Source organism: Pygocentrus nattereri, chromosome 23, assembly GCF_015220715.1.
Source record: "Pygocentrus nattereri isolate fPygNat1 chromosome 23, fPygNat1.pri, whole genome shotgun sequence".
Taxonomy (NCBI): Eukaryota; Metazoa; Chordata; class Actinopteri; order Characiformes; family Serrasalmidae; genus Pygocentrus; species Pygocentrus nattereri.
The window spans coordinates 7992803-8019741 of record NC_051233.1 but is presented as its reverse complement, the minus strand read 5'-3'; the positions used below and the strand labels follow the sequence as shown (position 1 = coordinate 8019741).

Sequence of the window (26939 nt, the reverse complement as noted above, 5' to 3'; positions counted from 1 at the left end):
ATGAATGCTGTGTTTTTTGGTGTTTTTTGGCTCCAGGCCGTGACCCCTGTGCTGGGTTTTCCTACAGGAGCTCCGGCCTCAGTCTGTGAGAGCATGAAGCCTCAACATTCAGGAGTTCAGCCTCAGCCAAACCAGCCTCCGTACATCATTGAAACCAGCAACAGCACCTTTCAGAGTGGACAGCCTCTTACAGGTAAGGCTGAAAGAGGAATTCCACTGATTTCCTTACATTTCTACATATTTCATTCAGAGCAGTTTGGTGTGAAACGGTTCAGTGTAAAGGTTTTAAGTATCCTTGAATGAATTTCAAAGCCAAAATCTTCTCTAAACTATCGTAAAACAGTGTCTCAGACACCAGCCAGTGAATTTAGAACCATTTCATGTAATAACTTTCTGTGAGGGAGCTTTTAGAGGTGGCTGTCTGGTTCCTATCAACTCTACTGTGAACAGTTCTGACAGTAAAATTCCCTTTAAGAATAAAAAAAACATTCTCATGTACTTTCCTGATGGTTTCATCATCCAGACAATCTATTTTCCTTCACAAAAATAGTCTGTAGTCACCTGCTTTCTTCTGAAATGAGGGGTATTTATAGTGAGTTTGGCCTGCTTTGCTGCAGTAACCGCCTCTACTCTTCTGTGAAGGCTTTACTCTAGATGTTGGAACATTGCTGTGAGGATTTGGTTGAGCATTAGTGAGGTCAGGTACTGATGTTGGATGGTCAGTTCTGGATAACAGCTCATCCCAAAGGTATTGGATGGAGCTCAATCACTCCAGAGAGCACAGTTCCACAGCTCCACAGCCCAGTGCTGGGGAGCTTTATACACCTCAAGCCCACACTTGGCCTTGGACATGGTGACCTCATGTGTAGATGCTCCAGAGCCCCATTCTATTGTTCAGTGTTTTTCTGTGGATATTATACACCCTGTATGTGCATAATTAAACACCTGTGGAACCTTAAGGCAGCTGAAATCACTCATTAGTAATAATAATAATAATACATTTTATTTAAAGCGCCTTTCAAACACCCAAGGACACTGTACAGATAAAATGGGAAAAAGGGTCAGATAAAGCAGAAAATAATATAAAACAATTAAGAGTTATTAAAAGCAGTCCGAAACAGGTGTGTTTTCAGTTCAGATTTAAAAGTCTTGAGTGAAGTGCAGGAACGCAACGAAATGGGGAGCGAGTTCCATAACTTTGGGCCAACAACGCTGAAGGCTCGTTCACCGAACCCTTGTAGTCGAACTGGAGGAACAACCAACAGGTGAGCATCAGCGGAACGGAGAGCAAGCAGGGCAGTATAGTGAAACTAAAGAGGACAAGTAAGGGGGGGCCAGGTTCTGTAGTGAACGGAAGACCAAGAGTAATGTCTTGTACTGAATGCGGTATTGGATGGGTAGCCAGTGAAGGGATATCAGTTTTGGGGTGATGTGCTCAGAAAATTTCGACCGTGTCAGGACCCTGGCAGCAGAATTCTGCACATGCTGGAGCTTCTTTATTCTACTGCCAGGCAGTCAGGCCAGCAGATCATTGCAGTAGTCCAGTCGACATGTAACAAAGGCATGAACAAGAGTTTCAGCCGCAGAGTCAGTGAGTGACGGGCGGAGTTTAGCAATGTTTTTTAGATGGAAGAAAGCAGTTTTAGTAATGTTATTGATATGGGCTTCCATTGTGAGAGCTGAGTCCAAGATAACACCCAGATTACGGACAGTAGGTGATGTGGTTGTGACAAATCCAGGAATTGAGATGGATGGTTGGTCGAGTTTCCGAAGAGTGGTTGGGGAGGCAATGAGAATGGCCTCAGACTTGCTATTGTTTAGGTTGAGGAAGTTCTTTGCCATCCAGGAATTGACATCGTGGAGACAGCTGAGCAAGGATTCGGGAGGTTGTAGATCAGAGGGCTTGGAGCAGACATAAATTTGGGTGTCGTCAGCATAGCAATGGAACTGGAGGCCATGCTGTCGAATGATATTACCAAGGGGGAGAAGGTAGATTATAAAAAGCAGTGGGCCAAGAACCGAGCCCTGAGGTACTCCAGACGTTACAGCGGAGCAGGTGGATCTGAAGCCACTGAGGGAGACAAACTGCTGGCGGTCAGCACGGTCGTAGGAGGGAAGCACAGATCGGCAGACAGAAGAGCACAAGCCGGCTACTAAGACTCACCCTAACGCACCACTCTGAACCGCTAGGTTAGTTAGCCACGTTAGCCTACAGTTAACAACCAAACAACAACAGTAGAGCTGTCTGAATACTTTTGGACATGTAGTGTGTTATAAGGCACACTCTTAAAATGATGGTTCTTCAAAGGTGCTTTAGTAAAGAAAATGGCTTTATGTAGAACCACGGAAACTCAGACTTTTGCATGATTAAATGGTTCTTTTCATCACATAAATGGTTCTTCAGACTGATGGAGAATGTACTGTAGATGGTTCTATACAGAAGCTTTTTGGAAATCGTTCTATATATAATGCCAAAAAGGGTTCTTGTACTGTTATGATGTCAAGCTTGCTACAACAGAGGAACCCTTTTCAAAAAGGTCCTATACAGAACCATCTACAGCGCGTTCTCCACCAGTCTGAAGAACCCATTTACAAAGCAAAGTGCCTGTTAATCATGTAAAAAAAGGTTCTTTAAGTGTTTTTAGTTCCATATGGAACCATTTTCTTTATTTAAGCCTTGAAGAACCATCTTTTTAAAATGTGCACGATTTCCATAGTGCTGTACAGTATTTCTATAATAATCAATCATTCCTTCTCTTAAAATATTCCTGTAGTGATGTTTTATGGTGATCAATAATGCTAAACCACTAAGCTTATATACACTCATATAATAATATATAATGAATACTAATGTAATAATGTATAATAAATATACTGAAATTCCACAAGTCCAACTTGCAGTTTACTTGAATTAAACTTGGCCATGTTTGTGTAACATTAGATTGACTTGTTCGCTCTCATTGCAGACGTTGTCGCCTCCTAGTTGACATTTACTGCTATTGCATAATGTTAAACAATACAAATCCAATACTAAGCGTTTAAATTGTGTCTTTTCTCCAAATCTGGTTAGGAAAAGAGTTCTTGGCGTGGTGGTGGTGGAGCTGTCTTATGGATGGTGATCTGAGAACAGTTTCTTACTGTTCCAGCAGAAAAAGAGCATTTAGGACTGAAGAACTCTGAGATGTAAATGGTGTTGCAATCCACAGAAATACAAATGTACAGTGGACTGATTTTCATCAGCAGGGAAGGACTTAATGATTCTGAGGCTCTGGGCAAAAGACAAGAATGGGGCCCTCTGGACATTTTTAAATTAGTTGAAGCTCTGGGCTCCACCACACTGCATGAAATGGTATATTACCAAGTGAAATTAATGTAAATCTAGTCAGTATATCCAATATTTCTCATTTTGAGATTGTTTTAAGGGTATTATTAGATTATCTCACTATATTGGTAGATCATTTTGCCTGTGCAAAGGAATAGTGTGTAAAAACATTGGGTTTAATTAAAAGTCTACATCTCTTTGGCATTTATCATTTAATTTGATCTGTGTCTTTGTCTTATATGATTCTAAATTAATACACATAGCTTTTTCTATTACTGTTAAGATTTATCACTTGTCTGTAAAGCACTCTGAGCTGCAACTGCTATGAAAAGTGCTCTATATTCTTCTTCTTCTTCTTCTTCTTCTTATTATTATTATTATTATTTAGTGTTAAAACTAGCATTATCTGCTCATATACTTACTACAGAAGTAAAATAAACTAAATCCAAAATTAGTTTTGAATAATTACCCAACACTGGAGCTATCTACACTAACATTAAAGGGGAATTCCACCAATATTTCAAATTTTCGGAATAATTAAGTCCTTGAGATGTAAACATCATTGCAAGTGGTTTGACATGAAATGGTACATTGTAGAGAAACTTACAGGCTCTACAGTGGTGGTAATAAGAACCAGGGGTCACAATGTCTAGAACATAAATACAGCCATTATATTCTCTATCCAAAACCGCCAGTGAACCTACACGTAACCCTTCAGAGTACCAATACATTTTAAGCCAAACCTTCATGACAAACTATCATAAACAGTGTCTCAAACATCAGGCAGTGTATTAATAACAAGTTCATGTAGGAACTTTCTGTGAGGGAGCTTTCAGAGGTGGATGTCTTGTTCCTATCACCACCAGTGTGAACAGTTCTGACTCAGTAAGTTTCTCCAGAATGGAGTATTTTACACCTAACCACACTGAACGACTCTGTTTACATCTTAGCTATTTAATTACATAGAGTTTTTGAAAAATCAGTGGAGTTCTTGTAACGAGGAGTGAGGAGGCAGATGAATACGCTGAGATAAGCGAGACTTATTTTGGGCAAATCCAGGGTCATAGTCGAAAAGATCCAGGTTCAAACAGCCAACACGGAGAGAATGCAGATCAGACATGGCAAACAGAAACACAGAACCTCAAACAAGAATCAAACGCTACAAACAATATATACAGCACATCCAGCACAATCAAACATACAAACAAAGACCAACAAGAAACTCAGGAAAACACAGGGCTTAAATACAAGAGGGTTAACAGGTGGGAACAATCAGGGGCAGAGTCACAAAACAAGGGAACAGACTAAAAACCAAAACAAAGAAGCACATGGACAGGACTGGGAAGTAAACACAACACAAGCACATGAACAGGACTGGAAAGTAAATACAACACAAGCACATGGACAGGACTCAGAAGTAAACACAACACAAGCACATGGACAGGCCTGGGAAGTAAACACAACACAAGCACATGGACAGGACTGGGAAGTAAACACAACACAAGCACATGGACAGGACTGGAAAGTAAATACAACACAAGCACATGGACAGGACTCAGAAGTAAACACAACACAAGCACATAGACAGGACTGGAAAGTAAACACAACACGAGCACACGGACAGGAGAGGGAGGGGCCAATCGTGACAGTTCTCCTTTATCACTAGTGTTATATACAGTCTGCTCAGCCTGGGCAATGCAGTAAAGTGACAAACGTTTGGCTTTCTTTCCCTTTTGCTTTTTTCTGCTGTGCTTGGACGACTTCATGTGATTTTACCTCTCAACATCCAGAAAAACACACTGAAGAAGCTTCTCTCTATACTGTATGCTATCACTTAATTGCCTTGTTCACACCAGTCTTCATACAGTTGTGTTATCACATAAACATGGAATAGTCCATTATAACTTTAAACGTGGGGTGGGGCTGCATTGAAATGACTGTAAATTATTATTACAACAATATATAACATATATGACCATATACATTTTTAGAATATTTATATATTTTTGGAATAGATTATTTAGCATCAAGACATACAATATATCTAATTTGGGGCCCCAGGGCAAACACCATCGCTGCACATCAGTCTGTGGCGTATGCATATTTAAATACATACACTTAAAGGTGCAGTATGTAAAATTTAGGTGGGTGTCTATTAGCAGAAATGGAATATAGCATACAAAATCATGTCTTCATTAGTGCATAGTCACCTGTGAATATGAATCATTGTCTTTTTATTAGCTCAAAATAAGCCCTTCATATCTACATAGGGAGTGGCTCCTCTTCCAACACCATTATGTTCTACAGTAGCCCCAGAATGTACAAACCAAGCACTGGCTCTGGAGGGCGCCTTTTGTGATTTTACCCTGAAGCGACAGCTGAAATTTGGTGGCACCATAGCTCCAATTAGAAGAAGCAGAAAGAATATGAATCAGTGGATGCTTCTAGTGCTGCTGACTATTTTGTTTTTGTGTGAAGTTTGATAAGCCAACTTTTGACAAATGGAGGTTTAAACTAATTACATAGCACAAGAAAATGTTAGGCAGAGTAAATCCTTATCAGCAAAGAAGCGAAAACATAAAGAAGCAAAACGAAATCAGGACAGGTGACGGCAGAAAACATGGATAAACACTGGTGTGGTGTTTTCCACATGGAAATCACTGATGAGGCACAGTTGAGTTCAGAGGGATGCCAAAGTTGTCTACTTGCTAGACAAGAAATTTTCTATACCGGTCTACCTGACGGCCAGGAAGGTTCTACTGCATGCTTGGAAAGGGAAGGGAGAGGGAGGGGTACTCAGATGATGCCACAAGATGCCACTAAATCTTACACATTGCACCTTTAATGATGATAATTTTCTTGTTTATTTACTGTTGTTTATATACTCTTGTTTATATATCTTGTTTTTTTTCAGTGATAATTAAGGGTCCTGATTACGCTGGAGTTTTACTGGAGGCTCGCTCAGGATCCAGCACTAATGCTTTGGGAAGCTGGGGGAGTCCACCAGCTCACACTAAACACTTAGGGGTAAAACAAGCTTGTTCATAATCTTAAGTATTTATGTATAGATTCAAAAAAGCTCAATTTGAGATTAATATTCCTTTTTGATGTAATTAGTCATTTTCAGTATGCATATCATATACTAAATGTTATTAAATGTGAGTACCTTTACACTAAATTGGGATTAACGGCTAATGACTGGCCCTAGGTGATCCCCCGGGATGGTCTTTTGTTGCGTTTTGGGTTTGAGAAATCATTATGGATGTTGGATTGTGTTTCTGCCAACATTTCCTGATGCCACACACATTGGCATATACAGCCACATTCAGTAAATAGAATGAAAGAGTGACTGTTTTTCTGCTCGGGGCTGTTTGCAAGAGCCAAACACCACTGCAGACTAATACACAGTAACAGAAACAGTAGTTAATCACTGTCATAATGATAAAAACAGGTCATTTTATGCCTAATATTTGGAATCATGAAACTCACTTTAGTCAAATGACATTAAACGTCCCACAGTCTGGATTTTTCCATCATTTTTCTCCGCCCCCCTCCCCAACCCCAGATGTCCAAATACAACCTTTGTGTAGTTTCTTGTAGCGAAAACAGCCATAATTAATTTTTACATGACCTCTTTTTATAACTTAAAATTAAAAAGGCTGCTTTTGTTACTGTCTCTTGAAGACTTATATGGGTCATTCTACAGAAACATCCACTTTTCTATCTCTCCATAGGAGTCACTGGTGTTACTGATCATCACTGGTGTTACAAATGAGAAAGGTAACACCACTGACATTTTAATGAAAAATACATTTTACAAAATACCTGCTACAGAGCGTCAAACCACAAGTCATCCATCATGGAATATTCACTAAAATATATAATTTAATCCACTTGTATTATATTTTTCACAACTACCTCAGAATAAAGTCGGTCACACGAATAACTTCAACTAAAAGCTCTCTATGAAATCATGAGCTGAATGTGAAAATGCCTGACAACTGAAAAGACACAGTGGACTCACCATGTGCTTTTCTTCACAGGTCCTCAGAAAATAGGTAAGAGGAAGTCAAGTGATGTCATCAGTGTGATTTTTATTTATTTATTTTTTGTACGAGGTGACGCCAGCGACACAACTCCTGGAGAACTTTCAATACATATTTTATAATATTTATTTGGCATTTGTTTTCTTTATGCCATTTAATTAATAGATTTCATAGTCATGTGCAGAATATTGCAGTTAAAATTGCAGAAAACTAATTTAAAATTTGACCTCACCCTTTACACATGACTGTGAGGATGACCACTTCTGTGGTGACCCTGGAATTCTACATAACTGGTTTAAAAAACAATATTGCTAAATTAGTGGCTCAAGAAAATAAAATGACATTGTTTTATTTTAGTACACTTTTGTGAATATTAATAAAATGTAACCCTAACATATCTTTCAAGTGCAATATATCTGCAAACGCTAGGGACACAAAAAAGGACATTTCTATAGAATGACCCATATATGTAAATTATATCTATTTTGATTGGCTGCCCTGCATTGTACCTTATTCAGAAATTAGACTATTATAATTTCCGTGTGGATGAATGGAGTTAAATTGCTTTAGGGTGAATAATGTTTTTTGTGACATCACAAATATCTTGAATTTGAAATGGGCTGTTCTTGCAGCTTATTTTCCATATATGGACTAAGGAAAGGACATTTTGAAACTGTAACAGTGGTTACATACTACATCATGCTTTTATTTAAAAGAGAAAATTAACCTTTTCATGATATGGGCCCTTTAAAGGCCTACTTCTACCATTTTCAACCTCTTCCTGAGCATGCAGTCAGTTACGACAAACAAACATTTCAATGTTTTTGCCTTTACTTAGACAGGAACAGAAAACTCCTTCACTCAGAACTCATTTCTGATAGAAGCCTGGACTGAAGCAGCTGCGATTTGACCTCTATTATAAGTGAGTGTAGAGTCCAAAGGTTTTATAAGCACAGAGAAATGTCTAGATTACTGTAATCATGTATATGCTACAGATCCAGGTTATAAATTGCTGGAATATTCATTGCTGTTTTTAGTTTTCCCACTGCAGCTTCTTGTGGTACATTTCATATTCACTCCAATAATCTTTTTATTCTTCAGTGCTCAGGAAACAGTCATGGTGCCATCACGCATTCCAACACCAACATGAAGAACAACCTCACCGTTTACACCTGGATGCCTCCAGAAACCTCCGACAGCATCTATTTCATGTGAGTGACCAGATTACTGGACATATACAGTACTGCACAAATGTCTTGGGAATCTAAGCAGTTTTGTGAAGTCATTTTACTTGATTTTGTTTCACTATTTCCAAAGCTTTCCTTGAGTCCAGTATTTGCAGTTATCTATCTATCTATCTATCTATCTATCTATCTATCTATCTATCTATCTATCTATCTATCTATCTATCTATCTATCTATCTATCTATCTGTATATATAGGAGAAGGAAAAAACACAGTTTACTTTCAATGGAACCAGACTTTTTTCCAAATAATTTTGGGCCCTTTCTTTTAGTCTGTTCATCATGAAGTTCAAATTATGTCAAAAAACGAAACACAACAAAGATGGCGATACAAGTTTTTTTTCCAACAACAGTGATATATCTATCTATATGTGTGAAAAAATATTATATATTAATATACTACGCACCTAAGAGCTTCACTGACCTTCGCATAATTACATAAATGTGATTGCTTTTTAAAGAGGAGGTTCTCTGTAATATTTTACTGTTATATTGGGCTGCATAAATATTCTAAATATTCTAAGTATTTGAATAGCCTTATTAAATCAAAAGGGTTTATTTTTTCAATTTGCTTTGTTTTTCAGGGCCACCGTAGCCAAAGGTCAAACTGTTTACTGGTTAAATGTCAAGTCAGCAACTCTGACCAGAGGTGAGAACGAACGCCCTTAAAAATCTCTAGAAGACTTTCTCAATAAATGGGAGACATTTTGATGTATAAAGACTCCAAATACATCGTAGAAAACTGTTATAGGAAACAAACGTCCCCTAATTACTGTTCCCTACTCTGGAGAACCATACAGAACATGACTATACTGAACAAAAACGGTTCCCTAATCTCTGTTCTCCACACTACAGGACTATTATAGACTGCACTATTATAGAGGAAGGAACCTGGGGCACGGTAGTGTGGTGGGTAGCGCTGTCGCCACACAGCAAGGAGGGCCTGGGTTTGATTCCCTGGCTGGGTGACCAGGGTCCTCTCTGTGTGGAGTTTGCATGTTCTCCCCATGTCTGCGTGGGTTTCCTCCGGGTTCTTGAGTTTCCTCCCACAGTCCAAAGACATGCAGTCAGGCCAATTGGACATGCTACATCGCCCCTAGGTGTGATTGTGTATGTCTGTCTGTCTGCCCTGTGATGGACTGGCGACCTGTCCAGGGTGTATCCTGCCTCTGCCCAATGATCACTGGGATAGGCTCCAGCACCCCGCCGCGACCCTGAGCGAGAAGCAGCTTAGTAAATGTGTGTGTGTGTGTGTGTGTGTGTGAAAGAGTACCTATTTACTATGCGCTACATTAAAAATAAGTTCTAGTAGTATATCTAATATAACTATTATAGGGTACCTGATTACTATTCCCTGTGACATCACTGTGCCAGTGTGAATAATTTAGAGCATGGAGCATTATGGGTATTTCACATGTGCTGGGATGTTCTCCACAGTCTTTGCGGACGACTACAAATTGACCCCATCGTTTTGCCCCCCCCTTCAGATGGAGTTGTGGACACTGGCTCTGCTGCTGATCCTAAGATGGCCTCTGCACCCGTGCTGCTCCTTCTCACCCTGCTGGCATCAACTCTGTTTCACTGCTAGGAACAAAGAAACAGCATCAGGTTACCAGCAATTCAGCCTGTGGGAAACGACACCATGTGCTTATATAAAATTACCAATAAGCACACGTACATACACATGTTCGCTTTAGTGTGTGGCTTGTTGTGAAAGAGATCAGCGACAATGAGAGGAGAGCAATTACAGAAACATGGCTCGGATTCTTTTTTGTGACTTAAAAACAAGAATGTCATATTTTATTTCTCTTGATATGCAGTATTCTGTAACACATTATCAGGCCTAACACTTCGACCAACTCCTTGTTTCTGCGCTCATTGTCCATTTTATCAGCTCCACTTACTGTATAGGTGCACTCTGTAGTTCTACAGTTACAGACTGTAGTCCATCTGTTTCTCTGATACTTTGTTAGCCCCTTTTACCCTGTTCTTCAGTGGTCAGGACCCCCATGGACCCTCAGAGCTGGTGCTATTTGGGTGGTGCATCATTCTCAGTGCTGCAGTAACACTGATGTGGTGGTGGTGTGTTAGTGTGTGTTCTGCTTGTACGAGTTAGACACAGGAGTGCTGCTGGAGTTTTTAAACACTGTGTCCACTCACTGTCCACTCTATTAGACACTCCTTCCTCATTCGTCCATCTTGTAGATGTAAAGTCAGAGACAATAGCTCAGCTGTTGCTGCACGGTTTGTGCCGCTGTTGGCTGGATATTTTAGGTTGGTGGATCATTCTCAGTCCAGCAGTGACGCTGAGGTGTTTAAAAACTCCAGCAGCACTGTTGTATCTGATCCACTCAGACCAGCACAACACACACTAACACACCACCACCACATCAGTGTTACTGCAGTGCTGAGAATGATCCACCACCTAAATAGTACTTGCTCTGTTAGGGTCCATGGGGGTCCTGACCAATGAAGAACAGGGTAAAAGGGGGCTAATAAAGTATCAGAGAAACAGATGGACTACAGTCTGTAACTGTAGAACTACAAAGTGCAGCTATATAGTATGTGGAGCTGATAAAATGGACAATAAGCGTAGAAACAAGGATCAGTGTATATTTGCATACATTTTACAGTAAAGAAAAAAAAATGTAATATAGTCACAGTCAATACATTCTTTATATTGCAATATATTCTCTAATGTTTTCTAAAAAATACATTTTCACGTGTGTTAAGAAGAGTAGACTTTAATGCTCTATAGTCCATTATTTGCTAATGTTTTCATGGTAATAACCATTTACAGCAAATCCAATTACTTCAAACTCTTAAAATACTTTTTATTTATGTGACATACATGTATGTATGTATATATGTATAACCAATTTCATGTATATGTATATATATGTGTGTGTGTGTGTGTCTATATATATATATATATAGATATATATATGACCTAATATCATTTTCGAGGTTTGTTTTTGCAGTTATTCTTATTTCCATACCCATTATGCAAAACCATCATACCACCATTTGGAATCCCTGTGGTTTTAATCATTCCTGATGCTAGCCTAGCCACTGTGCTGTAGGCTAATAAATATAAACAACCTAGCATCGGTGTAACTCTTACCTCGGTTTATCTATCAAAATCGTTAAGAAGAGAGCGATTCTATCTGTATTCAGCACAAAATGTAAACCAGAGACACAGTTTAACCCTTTTAGCCAGAGACAATATGCCAAACTGAGGTAAAGCATCTAGCCAGCTAGCTATCTTGCTAAATTTAGCCTTTAGCTTGGGGTTCTCCTCATCAGATGATAGATAGATAGATAGATAGATAGATAGATAGATAGATAGATAGATAGATAGATAGATAGATGGATGGATGGATGGATGGATGGATGGATGGATGGATGGATGGATGGATGGATGGATGGATAGATTATACATATAACAAGAATAAAACCAGATCCTATCTACAGGTATATATACAAATAGAAAAAATACCACAGTCTGTGACAATATCTATAACCTGAGATGAGAGATGCAGTGCAATAATGACGCCTCATTATACCCCATTCTCTTCACTGTAACGCTGATTTGAGGATGGTTACCAGCAAAACAGCAGCAGATATTTAGCTGCTTCCTAATTTTAGCTCTTAGATTTCCTTCTATTCACTAGCAAGCAAAAAAAATAAATTAACTGCCACCAAAAGCTCGACTTAAAGCAACTGTTGTTTTTAAAAATTTCTTTTCACCTTCAAGATTCATGGGTTTATAGTCTTTACACCAGAAAATCTGATGTTGAGAGGCGGTGCGGCGCTCTAGGTTGCTAGTAGCCACATTTCCAACAGATGTAGCTATGGTTCATTTTTCTTTTGGCCAGAGTGGGGATGTTTTTTAGTAGCTGGTGAAAGCAGGACCTGCTAAGGAGCCGACTGTCGCTGATAATGGTGAACTCAAATGTAAGAAATGATTTGCTAGGTGAGGAGCACAAAGCTAAAAGCTAAAGTCGGCCATACACGCTCAGAAAATAAGTTACTACACTGGCACTGGGGCAGTGCTCCTCTTGTCACTGTGGTGGTACCCTCAGGGGTACATCCCAGTACCCTTAGTCAGGGAACAGAACTGAACCAGAATTCATTGAAATGATATTTTCTAAGTTGTATTGACTCCACACCCCGCCTCTTCTCCAGGCTTTAATTTCATTGTTCTGATTTAAAACATTTGGTTATGAAAAGGTACAAATATCTACTTTTCCACTAGGAAGAATTCATGTAAGGCACATCACTGGACCTTAAAACCACTGCTGTACCTTTGAGAATACACTTCCATTGTTTGTACCTTGATGAATTATGTACCTGCATAGTACGTTTATTTCTAACAGTGTACAGAAATCTGATCCATGGCAAAAAATGGATTTTACTCTTCAAAAAGATGGTTCTTCAAGAGTTCTTTCGTACGGGGGATGATTCTGTTTAGAACCATTTCATGCTTAAAGGGTTGCTTGTATGGTGAAATGGATCTTCAGATTGATGGAGAATGTATTGTATATGGTTCTATGTAGCACCAGAAAGGATTCTTCAGCACATTCTTCATTGATCTGAAGAACCATTTTAGCATATAAATAACTGTTTAGATACCGTTGGGTTCTAAATAGAACTATTGCCTTCAGCTTAAAATCCCTTCAAGAGCCATCTTTATACAAGGTGTAGCTTTGATGAACGTCCCTTTTATCCATCTTGGATTTTGCCATATAAGGATATGCATGCGACATATGAGACAACATAATTTAAACTGGACGTTTTCAAATATGACACATAAATTTCAGCTGAACTTAAACACAACACAATCATTTGAAAACGTTTTTTCATATGGATTGAGTATATCACTCATGTAAGCTAGCTTCATATTACTTTTTATAACATATCTTTTATAACCGTTTCATATTTCACTTTGATTTTTTGCTTTGAAAGTCTTTCACTGTTTGTATCAAACATAGATAGTTAGAATAAATATGATCCATACTTTATTGTTCTATTTTATTGATGCTTAATGCATATGTCTAGTATTTGACACTTAGCTATACACTGTAAAAAGTGTCTCATCAGATCTACCTAACAAAATTACTTCATATGGTAACAAGCAACTGAACTAGTTTAATTCAAGGCCTTCACAGAGCCCAGACCTCAAGCCCATCAAACACCTTTGAGATGAACTAGAACAAAGATTGTGAACCAGACTCTCTCGTCTAGCATCAGTGTCTGACCACACAAATGCTCTTCTGGATGAATAGACGAAAATTCCCAGACACTCTCCAAAATCTTGTAGAAAGCTTCCCAGAGGAGTGGAGCAGCAAAGGCATCCTAATATTTCTGTCCACAAAGTGTATGAACACAACGTATATGACCCTATATTTTGAAATATATGTCTGTTTATGATATATGGGGCATGTATGACCATATATCAGATGGACAGTAGCTACCTGACTAGATGTTTCCTCATTTTGGCTTCTGTTCTCTTGCATCTGTTTTGTATTGAATAAAGACAGAATCAGTTTTCACCATTTTTTCAACAACTGAAGAACGAGTTACACTAATGATAGCTTGGCTGTATTTATTAGCCTACAGCTACGGCTAGCTTAACAGTCAGGATTGGCCGAGCACTGCTGGGATTCCTAATAGTTGTTGCGCAATGTGTTTATGTAATGTATAATACATATAACATATTAAACAACGTTAAACTCTAGTTTTAGGCAAGAATGTCCCTTAAAGAAAAGGCCTTAAGAATCTAAAAATGTTCAGGTATGGACAGGTTTGGTTTAGCTAGTATCCATAATAAAAACAATGCTCTGGAAATGTTTATTATAATAGCTTAGGGATGTTCCTAGACTTCTGTTATTCCATCTTACAGCCTTTAAAGCCATTCTGAGAACATCCCAATTACTTATTTTTAAGTTGGAAAACTATTAAGTGCCTGATGGTGAATCCCTTACTTTTTTTTTTTTTTTGACGATGTACAAAGTTTTGTAATGTTAAATTGTGACACTTTCTGTCAACTATAATTAAAGAAATGAGCAACTTCTTTCAAAAATAATGTGTGAGTTTATCTCAGTATTTCACTTTTACAGTGGAATTAAATCTGATTAGAATCTAATTATCATAAATCTGCACCATAATTGCTAGATTAAGGTGTTGGAACTGATTCCGACGCCCTTCTAATGTGATAAATGTGACAATGTGACAAATAGCTTTTTGGTAATTTTCTCATTTTTTAAAGTTGGAGGAATAAATTTGCAAAAACACATGCCAAAAAGGTTATTTAAAATCAGCGCTGATGCTCCGATGCAAGAGGAAAGGGGAAATGGAAAAAGTTGTGAGTGAAGAACTCGGTGTGACGTTCGAATGTGAGCCGAGGCCAGCTGAGATCATGTGTCTCACATGCTCTCGCCCCGGAGGCACGAGGCATCTCCGGCATCTCTCGCCACATAAATGTTAGTGCAGCAACATGCCAACATGTCAGTACCTGCTGCGCATAAACCAGCCACAGTGAGTCTCCACTTACAGACACATGCTGATCTGAAATGAACCACTAAAATATAGTTTTAGGGCCTTAGTGTGACTTTTGATCAGCCAATATATATATATATACAAATCTAGGCAGACTCCCAAATGTCTCACTATTCCCTATATATGACACTACGTAGGTCATGAAATAAGGCCTTCTGCACCCAAACAGTGGATTATATGTCTATCAAAGTGCCATTTGGACTTAGCCATGTGTACACAGACCCCTACTGGACATACAGGGCAGTATTTGTGTGTAGAAGCCATAGGCCTGGTTTCAATAACTGCACATTATTAATAATATTCCTTTAAGCTTCTACATATAAGCTTATTCTGGCTGAGATGTTAAAATATCACTGTTGTCAGAAGAAAACCTCAAATCTCCAAATGGTAACTTTACAGCAGAAGGAAAAAACCTACTTTACTTTTACCCCAAACGAGGTTTTCTTCCAACAACCGCGATATACTCCTTAAAGTAGAAAATCCACTGATTTTCCAAAATAAATGCATACTTACAGTGAACAACAGTCATTCAGAGTGGTCTGGTGTGAAATTGTAAATTGAAAAGGTTGATTGTAGAGACTGCAGCCATTCTATTTACTATCCAAGACCACCGGTGAGTCTTCTAAGTTTTATATGTAATGTTGAAGATGGTAAAATAGTGAAAAATCTGAAAAGAATACACTTTCTTTGGGGAATATTTTGTCTTGCGATGGCCTGTACCTCACGTTTTAGGTCAAATCTTCCTCAAGACTATCATTAAGTATTGTATCAGTCATCAGGCAGTGTATTCATAGCCATTTCATGTAATAACCCTCTGTGAGGGAGCTTGTAGAGGTGGACATCTGGTTCCTATCACCACCACTGTGAACAGTTCTGACTTGATAAGTTTCTCTAGAACGGAGCATTTCACAAAAAACTCACACAAAAGACATCAAACTAGAATATGAGAAAAATAAAAGCTCTGGGTCCATTAAATCTATTTTATATGTATGAATCTTTGATGAGGCTGTGTAACACTATTTTTTGTAGAAGTAAAAAGAGGAGCATAAACTGGCTTCAACACTACCACTTGTTTTTTTTTTTAACTCCCATGAGTACCAAGGACTTGAGTTTTTTAATAATGCGGGAATCAGTTGCCATTTGCACAGGACTAGGTTGATGCTCCGGCGAGGCCCTTTCCACAACCTCAAATACACAGAGATTAGTAGAAGCAGGCTGTGACTCACAGAGTTGGCCCACAGGCTGAGGTGTGGCTCCTTCAGCTGCTGAAAGCCAAAAGCATTAACACAAGCTATGAGAGAGTGTGTGAAGTCAGCGCGAGACTTACAGCGAGTACTCGAGACGACTGTCATTGGGCCTAAGCAGGAGATAAGGTGGAGTAAATATAGCAGCGGTAAGTGGCGTGTAATCCACTTCATGCCTTTGATTATCCTTCAATGGACGTCGCAGCACAGCATGCAACAGGAACCCGGAGTGGGAAAAAAAAGATTTGTAAACTGGAAAAGCCAAAAAAGTTGAGCACTGTCCCTTTAACATACATTAAAGGGCCCATATGCTAGACATCTCATACTTTATTTTCCTCACCCAAGATCCACTTATGCGCCTTTAGTAACGGTTATGTAAATGAGCTCTTTTCTGATTGGCTGTCCTATGTTGTGCCTTATATATAAAAAAAAAAAAAAAAGTAGTCCAGGTTGAAACACTCATAACCACTAAGAGTTGGTGGGGCTAAACTGCTGTAGACTGAATAGGTGGATATATGTAAATGTGTAAAAAGGAGTGTTTTTGCCACTTATTTTCCATATATGGACTGAGGTACAGCTCAAACCTTAATTTTACCAACATTTAGCAATAGAAATATTAATAAAAGGATTTTTGCCATTATATGGGCCCTTTAAATCTTCCCTTTTTATACAGCACTTCTGTCTTATTAACTGACAGCAACATGTTGCTGACCACTAGTTGCTAGAATTACAGTAAGCAATTACCAGCAGCTGTAAGTCATTGCTGCAACATTTTTTCAGCCAAAGAATTTGTCATTATTAAAAATTTGTGACATTTTTCAGGGGCTTTTAATTTTTTTCTTCCCTTGATATAAAAGCAAACGTGTGGTCACTAAACTTGAGATTGCAATAAAGCACCTTCTGTTGCTCAAGTGCGACGTCCCCTCTGGTCACAACATGAATGCAATTAAACAGTAATCCGGCACTGCACTTAGAGGTCTCCGCAGTGCAGCCAACATGATTCTAGTACTGGTCAGTCCACGCTGACCTTAAGTCACATGGTCTGGGCAGCCAGCCACCAACGTAGTAGAACTTGCTTCTGTAGTACTTGGAGCAACTTTAGAAGTAATAGGAGAGGTCATTGTGTCATTTCCACCCTGATTGTGGAACACATGCAAGAAAAAAAAAATGCTGGTAGCACTTAAAGTAGCCAAGTTTGAGCCGACTACATACAAACTAAACCCAAACACAAGGGCTTAAACTCTGGCCTTTAACCAAACCTTTGAAAACAATTTGAAGAAAAATATTTTTCTAAACTTCAGTACAGATCACGAGATGTAAACGAAGCAATTCAGATCAATCTAGTGAAAACTGCACTAATTAAGAGAAACGTGTCGAATTAGAGTTGTGCACAATGACCACGATGGGAAACCAGACGTCCAAAGCCTGTTAAGCTGCTTAAAGCTACCTTAAAGTGGTTACATCAATGGTTACAAAATGTTGCCTGATGTTTGAGACTTTCACAAAGGTGATCTTCGTTTATGATGTACTGTAAACAATCATCGAAAAACCTCCGGCATTTAGATTAACAAAAACTGCCAACACAGTCATGACCCCTGGTTCCCATTACTGGCACTGTAAAGAAACCAGTAGTTGTAGTATAATTTTTTTTTAATAAACAAACTGTATAACTGTGGCTGTGCATCAATGATCATTATATAGAGATTGTGAAGTCCTCAAACACTCAAAACAAGCATTACTTCTAACAGATGGGCAAAAAAACCTTTACAGGTCACAAAAAGCTGTGTAGGTTTATTCAGTAGGTTGAATTTATTCAAGTCATGATTAAAAACAGCCCAGTGGCAGAACAGGAAGAACATGTTCCGGGTTTTTGAACTTGAACAGGAATGATGTTGGTGGGGAAATCTCAGAATAAGAAGAGAATTGCGCACGCCTTTTTAAATACATCATCTCTCCATTTGTAACTAGTAGTGTACTACTAGTAGAGCCCCACAAATAAGGCAGAAAAGTCCAGCCAAATAACAATAATATTAATAATAATAATAAATGATAATACATTATGTTACAGGTTTTAACAGCTTCAACTTTTTCCATTTTTCTCGTTTTTTGTTTGAAGGTGAACGTTATTAAAAAAAGAAAAGAAAAAAATAAACAGGTGTGTAGCTTAGATGAATTTCTTCAGTTCGTCGTACAGGACTAGCACGAAGGCGCCACCCATGCCTCTGAGAACGTTGGACCAAGCGCCCTTGAAGAAGGCCTTGCCACCCTCATCCCGTGCAATCTTCCTCCAGCAGTCAATGGTGCCGGTGTACATGATGTCAGCTGTAAACACAATGGCAGGAAGTTAGTCACTCAGGTACGTACAGGCTGATATTTAAGGTTTTGTACACAATTTTTGTAATCATTTTTTAAATAAACCAGAACAGAATAAGGTACTGGATTATATGTTGTGATGTGCAACAAAACCAATTAATTTATCTGCATTTTAACACGTTCCTCTATTTTTTAGTGGGGGGGGGGGGGGGAGGCCTTTAAGTAAATGACCTCTGCTCTGATTGGCTGCCCTCTATTGCACCTCAGTTACACACACAAAAAAAAAAAAAAAAACACACAGTACAAGCTAAAACACTAATTTCAGCTTGAACAAGCCGAACTAAACTGATGCAAGCTGGATAAATGATTTTGTGACATCACAAAAACAGGCTGTTCTTGTAGCATAGTTCACATATGGACCATATATGGTACATTCGGAAGCGTTATCAGTGCCTACACACATCAAACTTTAAAAAAATAAAACAAATGTTCCATGTCCTCTTTTAAGTAATGCAGGGACTTTTATAAAATAAAAAAAAGAAAAGACCACGCTTTCACATTCAGCAAAGACTGAAAAGCTTTACCTCCTTTGCGGCCAGACTGCATCATCATGCGACGACGGACTGTGTCGAATGGGTAAGATGTGAGACCAGCAACGGCAGTCACAGTCTGAGCGATCATCCAGCTCACAATGATGTGGGTGTTCTTGGGGTCAGGCAGCATACCTGCAAAAAAATTAATAAAAATAAATTTTCATTTTCATTTATTTGGGAGTGTAGTGGTCAACACCTCTGCTTTCTATGCTGTAGACTGGGGTTCAATCCCCACCTGGGCAAACACCCTACACTACATCAATAAGAGTCCTTGGGCAAGACTCCTAACACTGCCTTGGCCTACCTGTGTAAAATGATCAAACTAAGTCGCTCTGGATAAGAGCATCAGCCAAATGCCATAAATGTAAACTTCACAGACAAGTAGGTTGTATTAAAAAGGACTAATCAGCTATATTGCAAAAGGCCACTGACTCAAAGGTCTCAAACTTAAGCTGTTGCAGAACAAAAGCAGGTCCATATATCCTTAGTCAAGAAAATTCTAGCACCTAAGTGGTAAATGTTACTAAACCTAAGAACCTTTGCATCTCCTTTAATGATTCATTTGAATGGGCAGTTTGGGATGCTTCACAGAATGTTCAGTTTAAGGTCAAACAGTTTTTCTGCACTGTGAGCAAAGTAATAAGATAAAAATAACTACTTTTTTGTTTAAAAGGTACACTTCTGCGAGTGCCGAGCTCCATAAGCTATGCAGTTCAGTGAAGGCAAGGTGAAATAATTAGCTTCACGTCCAAGCCATTTCCTTTCACCTCACCTGCAGAGATCCTTCGCTAAGACCCTATAGACTTCTTAAACGAGCAGGTTAATAGGATCAATGGGTAGGATAAAAAGTCACTGAAGCACAGCACCGATGAACCCGCTTCAAACTCACCCTTAGCAGTGTCGTAGATGCCAAAGTAGGCCGCTCTGTAGATGATAATGCCCTGCACAGACACATTGAAGCCCTGGTAGAGTCCCTTCAGCCCGTCTGACCTGAAGATCTTCACCAGACAGTTGCCGAGACCAGAGAACTCTCTCTCTGCTCCAGCTTTGCCGACGTCAGCAGCCAGACGGGTTCGGGCGAAGTCAAGGGGGTACACGAAGCAGAGGGATGTGGCTCCAGCAGCACCACCAGATGCAAGGTTACCGGCAAAGTACCTCCAGAACTGCTTGCGCTTGTCGACTCCATCAAGGAAGATCTTCTTGTACTTGTCCTTGAAGGCAAAGTTGAGGGCCTGTGTGGGGAAGTACCTGATGACATTGGCCAGGTTACCCCTCCAGAAGGACAGGAAACCCTGCTCCTTGGGGATGCGGACCACACAGTCCATGATGCCTTTGTACTGCTTGTCGGCTGTGATCTGCTTGCTGGCATGCTGGACCTGTGGCAGCCAAAAGACGATCAAATCAAATTCAATAGTCCAGGAAAGACAACAGATCTCACAACCAGCCTCATGTCACATCTTGGTGTCGCCTGATCTCAAAAGCGGTCAATGAACTACTTCGTTTGCTCTTCTTGTGACCTTGTGGACCTGCAGGAACCACTTCGGTGACCCACAGCCACTTCACCTTCCTACAGCTGAAGTTATCAGGGCCTGGCCCTAGTAGAGGTCTCCCCTTGCCACGACCTTGGTACCAAACAAACTTCCCATGTTTTTTTTTACTTAAACCTTATTTCAGCTTTTCAGCAACGTTAGCAGTGGCTGTCTCAATTAGGCAGGTCAGGAACAGGATGTACAACCTCTGCATACGGAGACGGGAACAGCACTGGCGGTTACATAACCACTCCATGCCCTTCTGACTAAACGGCTCATTTAAAAATGAAGCCAAACGAGTTGAACAGTGCGGCCTTTTCGCTGTTCGATACAAATGGCACAGAACTGTCGTTTAAGGATGCCAGTTGATCGCTTTTCGGGCTTTTTAACAGTTACAAGTCTCCAATGTCACGTCAATGACTAGCTTAGCTCCGCGGCTAACTAGCATTAGCCACTGCTAGCGTTGGAGGGCATCGTTAAGCTACCACAGGTCATTTCAATGAAAACTGAAAGTCCTATTTATAACGTAACTACAGCGTCGAGTCAAGTAAATTCGTTTGGGTAAAGTCTGTCTACCAATTATACACTAAACACAAGTTAACTAGTTAGCATGCGTTTCACTTTTCCGTTCCACCTTAAACGGTGCTGAGGTTACATTCTGGCGCCTGCATCGTTTAAGGTGGAACGGAAAATTTTGAGTAAGAAACTGACAAGTACCGAGATTGGTAACGTAGATTAGCTAACTAGCTAGCTTGGATACAACAAGCAAAACAACGAACAATTTACATGTACAAGTTTAACCTTATATACATTTAGCTCCCTTTGAATTTAGGCAAGAACCGCTAAACAAGTTTGTCCTTAACTGCTACATTTTTTTTAACTGGAGGCAGCTAGGTACCCCCTTATTCGCATTTTCCGTTCCACCTTAAATGGCGCAGCCGCTGCAGTACAACCGCTGCACCTTTTAAGGTGGAACGGAGACGTTCCAATAGGAAGGCGGTCTCAGGCTCTCCAAAGAACGGAGAAACAACTTTTAACTCGCACTAATGAAGTAAAACATATTTTCGGCTTTCGTAGCAGCGCGGCGGCGGGGTCAAATGATGGGGAGAATAAAAGGAGCGGAGTTACTCCACTCTAAACTAGCGCCAAAGCCGGCAGCTCGTCCGCGGGGAGGTGGGCACTCTGCCCGCGTAGAGGAGCGGCTGATGCTCGGCGTCGGGTTACCTGAAGGAGCAGCTTCACTCTCTCAATGGGAGCAACAGCTGTCTTGGAAATCGCAGCGGCGATTCCTCCTGCCAAGAAGTCCTTGGCGAACGAGACGGCGGTCTCACTCATGATGCTGTGCGGTTGGCTTGCTTCCCCCCGAGGTTGATGTCCGCGTGCCCGGCCTTCGCTGCGCTACCCCTCCGCTCCTTTAGCTGCTATTCGGCCGCTCGGTCGAAATGGCCGACTTTATAGACGCTTAAGGATCTTCAGAGAGCGACCCAACGCGAGACACAACGGGATCTCAGCGCATTGTGATTGGTCCGTCCGTCCTTTAGAAGCTCGAATGTCCTATTGTGATTGGTCCATCTGTCCTCCGGCCTATATTTATATACGCTCTTTAAAAATATGGGTTCTTTAGTAGAGGTTATGGTTCTATTTAGAACCACGAGTTCTATATGGAACCACGTGTATGCTTAAATTGTCCTTTGTACGGGAAGATGGCTCCTTAGGCTGACTGAGGATGTGTTGCATGTGATTCTGTATAGAACCTTTTAGAAAATGTTTTTTTTACAACACCAAAAAAAGGTAATGATAATACCGGAACCCTTTCTGGTGCTAAACAGAGCCATATACATCAATCTGAAGAACCACTTCACCATGCAAGGAACCATTTGAGCATGCAAATGGACTCCCTTTACCCTGGAACCCTGGAAGAATCATCTGTACTAATACACTATCGCATTTACAAGCGCATAATTGTAATAATATTCCAATGATTTATGATGATTTTATATATAGTTAAGCTGCAGACAGAAAAATAAGTATTTTATTATTTCCAGTATGTCAGTTTCTTTTTATTATTTTAAGAGCTCTAAAATATTGCGTGTCATTTCGTATTAAAAAAGAAAAGATCTGAAAACAATACAAAATAGTTTGTCCGAATATTTAAAAAAAATGTATTTATCAAATAAAGGTGGTACAAATCATTACAAAGAAGACATATTTCTTGTATGTGTAAATAAATATCACGAAAAACGAAGAAAGTAGTACGTAATGTCACAAACTAAAACCCCTCACGCATTTTTGCGTGATCCTATATATTTTTTTTACACACTCACACTCTGATTGGTCCGAAGCCGAAAACGTCACCGTTCTATTTATACTACGTTAATGCACTGGCCCCGCCCCCTGATTCCCAGGAGCGGTGAACAGACTGACCTCAAACACTGTGAATTATGGCGTCGTACGTTTTGTGCTGGACAGTTACAGGTTAATATGCGCGTTACGGCGCAGTGAGCGCACAAAACACAGTGACCTCAAGCTGACCGGAGCGAACGCTTCCTAGAACTGCCTCACTGAGTTTATGAATGGAATATGAAATATGAGACGGCGGCGTTTCGCCGTTAATGTCCCCCTGATGTTACATTAACACATACGTGTGTGAAGTAAAGATGGGGACATCTCCAAAAACGCTTATGTTAACAAACATGAATCATACTGTAAGTGGGTTTTATTAGAGAACCATAATTTTGACTTTTACAGCGCACTGAACACACCTTGAAATGTGATCATCAAAACGCTTTAAAATATATCATATACATTTTCATGTGCCATCCATTCCAGATTATTAAACATGTACATTCATTTCTGTCTCATGACACTCACTCAAGCATGTTCCACAACAGGATGCTGCGTCATCAAAAGTGACTTTCTTTCTTTCTTTCTTTCTTTCTTTCTTTCTTTCTTTCTTTCTTTCTTCCTTTCTTTATGTTCCTTTCTTTTATTTTCTTTCTTTTTTTCTTCTTTTCTTTCTTCCTTCCCTCCTTAATCTTCCTTTCTTTTTTTCTTTCTTTTTCTTTTCTTCCTTCTTTTTTCTTTGTTCTTCCTTTCTTTCTTCCTTTTTCTTTCTTCCTATCTTCCTTCCTTCCTTCCTTTATCTATCTTTCTTTCTTTCTTTTTCTTTCTTCCTTCCTTCCTTTATCTTTCTTTCTTTCTTTTTTCTTCTTCTTTCTTCCTTCATCGTCCTTTCTTTCTTCCTTCCTTCCTTTATCTTTCTTTCTTTCTTTCTTTCTTTCTGCCATGTTGTGATATTGTGTGATCAGGTCACTTTGAAAGCACAACTCTGGCACCCAAATAATAGATTAAAAGAAAATTATCCAGATTAAAAAATGTAGCTAAACCTTTAGCGTGTCCTTAACGTCCTCAAGCCATTAGCATGGATGCTAGTTAACTACGTTTTGTGTTTTTGCTCATTCTGTGCTAAAATCTCAATACCGATACTTCTTTAAGGCATTGTCAGCAAAGCTACCGTGTCATAAATGACATTGTGTTCCTTGGATGGCTTTTTGGAAAGGCATCTTTGTTTAATTAGAGGAATAAAATGGCTCATCAACTGTGGAATCACCCTGTGATTTTGATGTCAGTGTTGAAAGAAATAAAGCTCAGTTACTTAGGCCCCTTTTGGCTTTTTAAGCAGTACTAAAAACAAATAGCACAGGCCTCTGTGTGGGTGAAGCTTGATTTTATTGTAAATATGAATGTCTATACACTGTTTTTGTATGTGTGCCAGCGATGAACAAAATAAAGTTCATCACTGTCTGTGTGAAGAGTTAAATCACATGACTGGATAATGTCCTGCCAAGTTGTATATATATAGTCCTGAACCGTGAACACGGTGGACATTCTCAGCTGGCACTGTAGTGCAGTCAGCCAAGAATAGAGTTCAGTACAAGGGCTTTTGTCTTGTGTCCTTCGCAGGGCTACGGCTGAGGCCTTGTGTCATTGCAATGAAGCTGCCTCTTTACAGAGCCTGACACCTAGATTAAGGCATGAAAAGTGGTGAAACGGGTCCCAGTTAAAGGACAGATTGAACTGACTCTCTGACTCTGACTCAATGCTTGAGTGCCATCTGTTTTGTACACAAATGTCTGATTCTGAACCAGTTTGCTTCATGCTATTAGTAAAGCAGAGAAAGTTCCTTTGTGCCATTTCTGACTTTGACGAATGTTCTGACCCTGAACTCAGGCCTAGTAACAGAACCCTCAAGGAACCACTGTGCTATTTTTCAGTATGGAAGCTCTCAGCTAGATCTAGTCAAGCCTGTGCCTTTGGATTACTGGTTAGTGCAACAGTAGATAACTAAAAGCAATTTGGCAATCAATGTAGTTTTACTATGGATTAAAGGGGAATTACACTAATCTTTCTAAATCCCTGCATATTTAAATGGTTAAGATGTAAACAGAGTCATTCAGAGTGGTTTGGTGTGAAATGCTCCGTTACAGAGTTAGAACTGTTCACAGTGGTCGTGATAGGAACCAGACGTCCACCTCTAAAAGCTCCCTCACAGAATGTTATTACATGAAATTATTATGAATGATTATTACTGCCTGATGATGGAGACATTATTTTACGATAGTTTTGAGAAGTTATTAGTTGACAGTATTTTAAAAAAAATCTTTTGTTGGTGGAGGAATACATAACATGCAGGGCGCTCTCAGGCAAAATAGTCCCCAAATAAAACATTTTTTCAGATTCATCACTATTTTACCGTCATCAACATTCCACTTAAAAACTCAGAAGACTCATGTAGGTTCATTGGTGGTTTTGATAGTAAATAATGTGACTTGTGTCATTTATATGTACAATATTTATGTTGTAGTCATGGCGACCCCTAGTTCCTATCACCACCACTGTAAAGACATCTAACCCATTTCACAGCAAACCACTCTGAATGACTCTGTTTACACCTCAGTTCTTCACTGAATAATGAAGAACTTTACAATTTGGCAGAATTATTATTATTATAGGGTTATTAGGAATGACATGGGGACAAACCATCATGCAATATAATTATATAATACACAAACATGAATGAATGCTGTGTTCCTCTTTTAAAAAGCAGTCAAGGCTGAAACACTCCTTATATCTTCAGTGTGAGTGGGTGAGGCTAAACTGCTGTAGGCTGGAATGGTGGATAAGTATATTTAAATGTGCTGATTTTTGTGACACCACAAAGACAATTCAAAACAGACTTTCTGGTTTGAAAACTTTAATAGTGTTTACATACGCAGACCTGCCGACCTTGGGGAAATATTTAATGTTAGTAACATCAGCCTAACGTTCTGTAATTCGCAAGCTGTCTTGCTTGTTTACCAGGTATTTATGTTGGCAAAGCAACATTGTTATATTGTCCATGTATTGCAGATTGTTAAGCAAGACTTTACACAATAATGTATTCATAATTGTTATTGCAGCAAAACCCGTAATCGACTGCATGTACCGCAGAAACAACGTTACCTAGAAAGTTACTGGGAGGTCTGTGTGTGTATGTGTGTGTGTGCAGTTAAACATGATGAGAAAGAGTTGCACGTCTTGTTGAAACTTGATGCTATGGTGGCGAGTTTTTTTTTCCATGATTTTTTATTTTATTTTATAATTAAGATTTTTTATTTTATTTTTTAAAGCATTACCCTATTGTGCTACGCTAAATATTTTCCCAAGGTTGGCTGGTCTGTTAGATCAAAGTCTTATTCCATTTTCTTTAGGAATATTCAGTTTTCCACAACACATGTTAAATAAATGAAGGTCAGTCTTCGACATATACATTTTGGAATGAAGCGACAACATAAAACGCTGGTGTTGTCCTTCTTGCCTCAGTCAATAACTGGTGACACTAAACAATTTTCATGTAGAAAACACCATATTTGACTTTATATTTTACTTTGCATCTTTAAATAAGTTCTCACAAATACATTTGGTCCCTCCTGTCCCTTCCGATATCTTCATATTATTATGTAATAATAGCAGTAAATGTGCCTCAGAAATAAACCAAATTCAGTGCATTAGTACAATTTCTCACTAGAAAGTTTTAAAACTTGGCTA

General features: G+C 39.3%; 2 protein-coding genes across 2 annotated transcripts; one reads left to right on the top strand and one right to left on the bottom strand.

Annotated features, from left to right (window-relative positions):
• Nucleotides 1-10479, top strand: si:dkey-251i10.2 (uncharacterized protein LOC562682 homolog). The gene is made up of 5 exons (XM_017702856.2): nucleotides 1-193; nucleotides 6237-6349; nucleotides 8470-8579; nucleotides 9197-9261; nucleotides 10100-10479. The coding sequence occupies exons 1-5, from the start codon at nucleotides 1-3 to the stop codon at nucleotides 10198-10200; spliced, it is 582 nt and encodes a 193-aa protein (XP_017558345.1). The 3' UTR covers nucleotides 10201-10479.
• A 7709-nt stretch (nucleotides 10480-18188) lies between these two features.
• On the bottom strand, nucleotides 18189-22304 carry si:dkey-251i10.1 (uncharacterized protein LOC100038774 homolog). Its single transcript, XM_017702906.2, has 4 exons — nucleotides 22077-22304; nucleotides 20213-20699; nucleotides 19315-19455; nucleotides 18189-18739 (listed from the first exon to the last, which is right to left on the bottom strand). Exons 1-4 carry the CDS (start codon nucleotides 22185-22187, stop codon nucleotides 18582-18584), a joined length of 897 nt encoding a protein of 298 aa, XP_017558395.1. The 5' UTR covers nucleotides 22188-22304; the 3' UTR covers nucleotides 18189-18581.
• Between the last annotated feature and the right edge of the window lie 4635 nt (nucleotides 22305-26939).